At 34.1% G+C, this 6,000-nt stretch overlaps 1 protein-coding gene across 2 annotated transcripts in view; it reads left to right on the forward strand.

The window, feature by feature from the left end:
* LOC145268836 (neuronal acetylcholine receptor subunit alpha-4-like) overlaps nucleotides 1-6,000 on the forward strand; it is a 156,834-nt gene that overhangs the window by 58,089 nt on the left and 92,745 nt on the right. The window contains exon 2 of one of the 2 annotated variants that reach the window (XM_080124502.1): nucleotides 4,845-4,898. The exons of the other annotated variant lie outside the window; for it this stretch is intronic. Coding sequence (XP_079980628.1) covers nucleotides 4,845-4,898 — 54 coding nt within the window. The remainder of the gene's footprint in view (nucleotides 1-4,844; nucleotides 4,899-6,000) is intronic. 2 annotated transcript variants of the gene reach the window in all.

Raw genomic sequence — 6,000 nt, forward strand, 5'->3', positions numbered from 1 at the left:
ATATATATAGTAAGTAAGAAAAATATATATATGGCATATATATATTTCTTACTTACTACCTAACTCTACCTATGTAATGAGCACTGTCAAAATAAATTCTTAGTTTACGCATAAAATTATCCTTCATATATTAATTAATGTGATTAAATGAAGTAGTCATATATATATATATATATATATATATATATATATATATATATATATTATAACCGTTGCGCTATTTGCCTGCTGCTATGCGGGCAGTGAATTAACAAAGTTTTGACATTGTCCAAAAACCTAAGATCAATTTGTTTACACAAAGAGCATCGCTTTATGCGCTAATGGTAATTTGTATATTACTTCCCAATATCCTCAACCTAAGATATGTATATATACATATATATATATATATATATATATATATATATATATATATATATATATATATATATATATATATATATATGCTTATTGTTTTGAAATGTTTAATTTGTTTATGGTAATTATCGCTAATTTGATTTGTTTTGTAAATATTTTTCTTAATTTATCTTTTCAAAAAGTTGTCATAATAATTATTTCGGAACAAAATTAAAGTTCTGCGACAATCAAGAGTGCCGGAACATACGATAATTTTTCCAACAATTTTGCAAAATTGGCAGAAAGATCGAAAATTAAAGAATTAAAAACAACTCTATGTCATTTGATCAAAACTTGAAAAATATTTGATTATTTTCCGTATAAAAATATATACGTATATATATATATATATATATATATATATATATATATATATATATATATATATATATATATATATATATATATATATATATATATACAGTGATGATCATATTTATTGGCACGGTAAAATAAAAGTTAAATTTTGTCTAATAAATTCTAAAAAAGGGATTAAATTAAAGAAAATAACAAAGTATATTATGTATTTTTAACTGGCCTTTCCGATGCAGCAATCGGATTTTAGAAAAAATAAATAACAAAGGAACAACAAACATAATTGCAAAAAACCCTTGTTCAAAATTATTGGCACGATTTATTTAATAATCAATTGTATAGCCTTTGGCTTTGATTACCTTCCTCAGTCGCTTTTCATAGTTTACAACCAAGTTGTTGCACTCTTCAGTAGTAATTTTAGCCCACTCTTCCTGACAATAATCCTCCAATTGAATAAGATTCTTAGGCTTCCTTTGCATTACCCTCAATTTTAATGTTCTCCATAAATTTTCAATTGGATTAAGGTCTGGGCTTTGTGATGGCCACTCCAAAACATTAATATGATTGTCCTCAAGCCATTTCTTAGTCAGTTTAGCCGAATGCTTTGGGTCATTATCTTGCATGAACCACCAACGACGACCAAGTGAGAGCTCTTTAGCAGAGTCTTTCAGGTTTTCATCCAATATTTTAACATAATCTTCCTTTTTTATGCTACCTGTGACCTTAACAAGTCGCCCTGGTCCAGAGGCAGCAAAGGATCCCCAAAACATCAAACTGCCTCCACCGTGCTTCACTGTGGGTATGGTGTTCTTAGGCAGGAAAGCTTCGCCAGATTTTCTGTAAATATAAGACACTTTATTATGGCCAAATAACTCTATTTTCGTTTCGTCAGTCCATAGAACACGTTTCCAGAATGCAACATCTTTATCAATATGACGTTTTGCAAAGGCTAGTCTTGCTTTCAGGTGCATAGGCTTCAATAAGGGAGTCTTTCTCGGACGACATGCTTTTAAACCAGCTCTCTTCAAAACTCTACCAACTGTATGTCGAGATACATTCACTCCAGAGGTGCTCTGTTCATCAACAATCTCCCCAACAGAGATCCTTGGGTTTTGTTTTACTTGTCGAACAATTTTCCGTTCATCTCTTGGGGAAAGAATCCTTTTTCTCCCTCTACCCTCTAAACTCATAACGTGGCCTTGCGATTTGAACTTGTTTATTATGGCTCTAACAGTGGATTTGGGAAGGTTTAGCTTCTTTGAAATCTTATCATAGCCCTCCCCATTGGTATGGCATGCTACAACAAGCTTCCTGACGTCTTCGCTGTGTTCCTTGGTTTTAACCATGGCGATTGAAAATTATAATTTAGTCACTTATAATAGTTTAAATAAATCGCTATCTAAAAATTATCTGAAAAAAATTATTCACTGAATTAGCGTTAAACAAGCATAATATGGCTATAAAAAAGTTCAGAAAGCACGTAAACCGGAAATTGATTGATATTATATTGATACTAAAAGAAAAACAAAGCCGTGCCAATAATTTTGAACAAGGGTTTTTTGCAATTATGTTTGTTGTTCCTTTGTTATTTATTTTTTCTAAAATCCGATTGCTGCATCGGAAAGGCCAGTTAAAAATACATAATATACTTTGTTATTTTCTTTAATTTAATCCCTTTTTTAGAATTTATTAGACAAAATTTAACTTTTATTTTACCGTGCCAATAAATATGATCATCACTGTATAAGCGAGATAAGACACTGATAGAATTCAGATAAAAAATCCTGATCGATATTACTTGAAGTAATACTTTCAAGGAGATCCTAGCCAAAAAGGAAAAGCTCAATATTTAAGAATAGAGCCATATATGTTTCGTGCTGAAAAGCAAAATAGCGTCCATTCGCAGCTGAACATTTTCCTAACTGCATTACATTTCCTCTGATGATATGAGCCATTGTTGAAAATCAATGGATTAAGGAAATTAAAATAGCCCTTTCTATATATTCTTTTTGTCAAGCAATAAATTTTTAAATCGGATATATGTCTCTATATGTTGTTTTTTCCAGAATCTAAAATTAAACCACAAAACGTGTATATATATATATATATATATATATATATATATATATATATATATATAAGGAAGTTGTAGAATTAAATTTACAGGATTATTCGATACAGTAAACTAAAAAATGCTACAGATATTAGGTTTAATAAAAACTGTATAAGGATCTCTTACTCAACTATGCCTAATTTAGAACAAAGGATCTTAACATCTAACAATCAACAAAATCAAATCTGTACAAAAAATCCATTCCCCAATTAAACCAAAAACAATTGCAACTGTAATAACAAGCTTAAATGCCCACTCAACAATGATTGCCTCCATATGGATGTTATATATTCTTAAACAATAACAGAGCTACCTTGAAATTCCCTCACAAATGACTCTACTATTCTGTCGACATTTTCTTTCCCCCCACCCTATCTTCCATCTGTTAGAATCACTGATCCAATAAGTGAAGTAAGCATTCAGCCGAATAACTACTATTACTAATACTACTACTACTAATAATAATAATAAATAATAATAATAATAATAATTCTCACTACAATCATCCCAACACTAATAACACTGATAACCCCCCTAAACAATACTCCTACACGTATTAATCCAGCTTGCACTCATCCCATTGAACAAAATTTAAACCATACCCTCCACCTCAAGCCCCAATACAAATCAACAAACTAATAATAGGCTACGACCATCTCATAAAATACACACATATCGGTGCCACATCAACTCTAATTAAGACAAGAATATCTTCCTTTAACAAGCAAAACAATAATAAGCAAGGAACTTCGTTAACTACCTTAAATAAAAAAAACTTAAATTAAACTTCTTTTTTTCAATTAAATTGACTATTCTATAAAAAGTTAAATCCTACACCCCAGACTCTACGTCATGTCACATCTGCAGCTATAACAATAATTACTACCCCCAAGTAATAATATAATAAATTCAAAAAGCGAACTAGTCTCCTTTAGTAGACATAAAATTAAATTCAAATATGGTAAATTTGAAATTACTTAACTTTAAATAATTCCCTTAAAATCTCCCCCACTTCAATTTTACATTTCATCCTTTCATTTTATTTTCTACCCTGTTTTCTCTCCCCCCCATAGATCGACCCCCCCCCCCGGTGGACTCTGCTAGAATGCATATGCATGTGCGCATATTGTGTGTATGTGTGAACCTGGATATCCGTGTTATCGCGTGCATATGCGATCTAATGATTGTGTTCATGTGTGTCTGTGTGTGCTTTATTATTTTATTCTCCTTTTCCTCTCATTGGTTGCACTATAACGGGCACAACCCCCTTCTTCTCCCTCAAATTCACCCTTATTCTTTACCACCCCCTACAGTCTTCCAGATAAATTCTTCCCCACAAAAAGCTTCCTGCCCCAAGACCCTTTTTTAATACTTTCCTTCAATTTCGTTGACTATGTCCATGTTTTCACCAAGAAAGATGTCGGTTCACGTTACACTTGAATTTCTGCATGTCAGTACAGTTGGGGAAGCAGGGACCCGGAGAGGGAATTCCAAAGTCTAGTCTGGAGTAGAAAGCTCTCTTACATCTAGGGATCTCTACTGTGTAGGGGTGGGATTTAGCTGCTTGTCGGGTTTGTTGTGGTATTTATGTCGAGGGGGAACAAGTGATTGCAGTTCGCCAGAGCATTCACCATTAAAATACTTGTAGAATAGGCAGAGGGATGCAAAATTTCGTCAATGGGACGGAGGTTGAACCTTAGATGACAGTTAAGGACCTATCAGGTTGGCGACTCTCTTTTGAACCTTGTCTAGGAGCGAGACTAGTGGCACAAAAGCAGGAATAATAACTTCCCTTTATACCATTTGCAACTATTTTGTTTCTGCCTCCACAAAAATTTAACTTTGTGTTGTTAGTCACAAAAGTATAGAGAATTATCTCCCCTTTATGCCTTTGGCATCCATCTTGTTTTAGTCTGGCTAAAATTTCGTCTAGTCCGAATATTTTTCTACAACTTTCGCTCGCCTTCTGCCAAAGTTGTGAACGAGATAATTTTATCTATGTATTCTTTATTTCGATCAGGTGAATATCGACGCAGGGACCGTTTTGGTAATCACCACGACTATCCAAAGCTCGGTAAGTCTTTCCTCATTCGCTTATTTTATGTTGTCGTACCATCTTCACTTTTTAGCTCGTTAAACGCACCCCCATCTTTACATCTGAAAAAAAGGATCACGGCCCTTGGCGTAGTTTTATACCCGGATCTCTCCCGGTGCTTATACTGCATGTTCTTGATTATCATTTTATTTGTGCATAAAAGAGAAAATGTGTGTATGCGTGTGTGTGTGTGTGTGTGTGTGTGTGTGTGTGTGTGTGTGTGTGTGTGTGTGTGTGTGTGTGTGTGTGTGTGTGTGTGTGAGAAATCTTTTGGCAGACGCATCGGGCCGTTAAAAAATTGGTATCGCGAAAAAGATCAATCTCTCGGATAAAAAATATCTAAAAATTAACCAAAAAGATAAATCCTTTACTGATCAAATAGACCGTTTTTGCAAGAAGGGGTCAATTTTTTTTTTTTCGTCGAGATTTTTGCAAGTCATATGCCTAGCAATCTCAAGGTACGTTTTTAACGTCATAAGTCGTCGTGGCCGTGACAGCTAGCGGGTTAGCTTTTTTTTCACCTCCTTTTCCTCTCTTTCATGTTACAGGTTCAAGCTTGTCTGCCTACTGCAGCTATTTCCTCCCTCTCTCTCTCTCTCGCTCTCTCTCTCTCTCTCTCTCTCTCTCTCTCTCTCTCTCTCTCTCTCTCTGTCACTCACACAATACTCGCTGTTATTTTGCTTGAAACAAAAGTTCATGTATTGGGGGGGGGCTGGAGGTTGATCATAATACATGTTTTTGTTTTTGTTTTCTTTGTATTTTTCTTTTTTTGTTGTTGTGTTGGGGATTTGCGTGATTTCCCGGAATAATAAATAAATTTAAAAAAAGAAATATACAACCAACTAATGTAAAATGAACTTTCGTTGAAAGGAAAGAAATTACTTTTTTGTGCGCGAATATGGCAGTCTGTACAAAAAGGAAGAGAAGAAGAAAGTAAGAAATTGGGAATGAGGTGAGGGAAAGGAAGAGTCAAGCAATGAGTGATACAGCCTGTTGTGTGTAGTATTGTATTCGCTCTGCGTGCGTGCGATCCGCGTCCTCTCTTAGAATCGTAGAGACTCAAGGCCCCAATCCACTGCGC

The sequence above is a fragment of the Euprymna scolopes genome, chromosome 44, assembly GCF_053919585.1.
Source record: "Euprymna scolopes isolate OS-2025 chromosome 44, ASM5391958v1, whole genome shotgun sequence".
Classification (NCBI taxonomy): Eukaryota; Metazoa; Mollusca; class Cephalopoda; order Sepiida; family Sepiolidae; genus Euprymna; species Euprymna scolopes.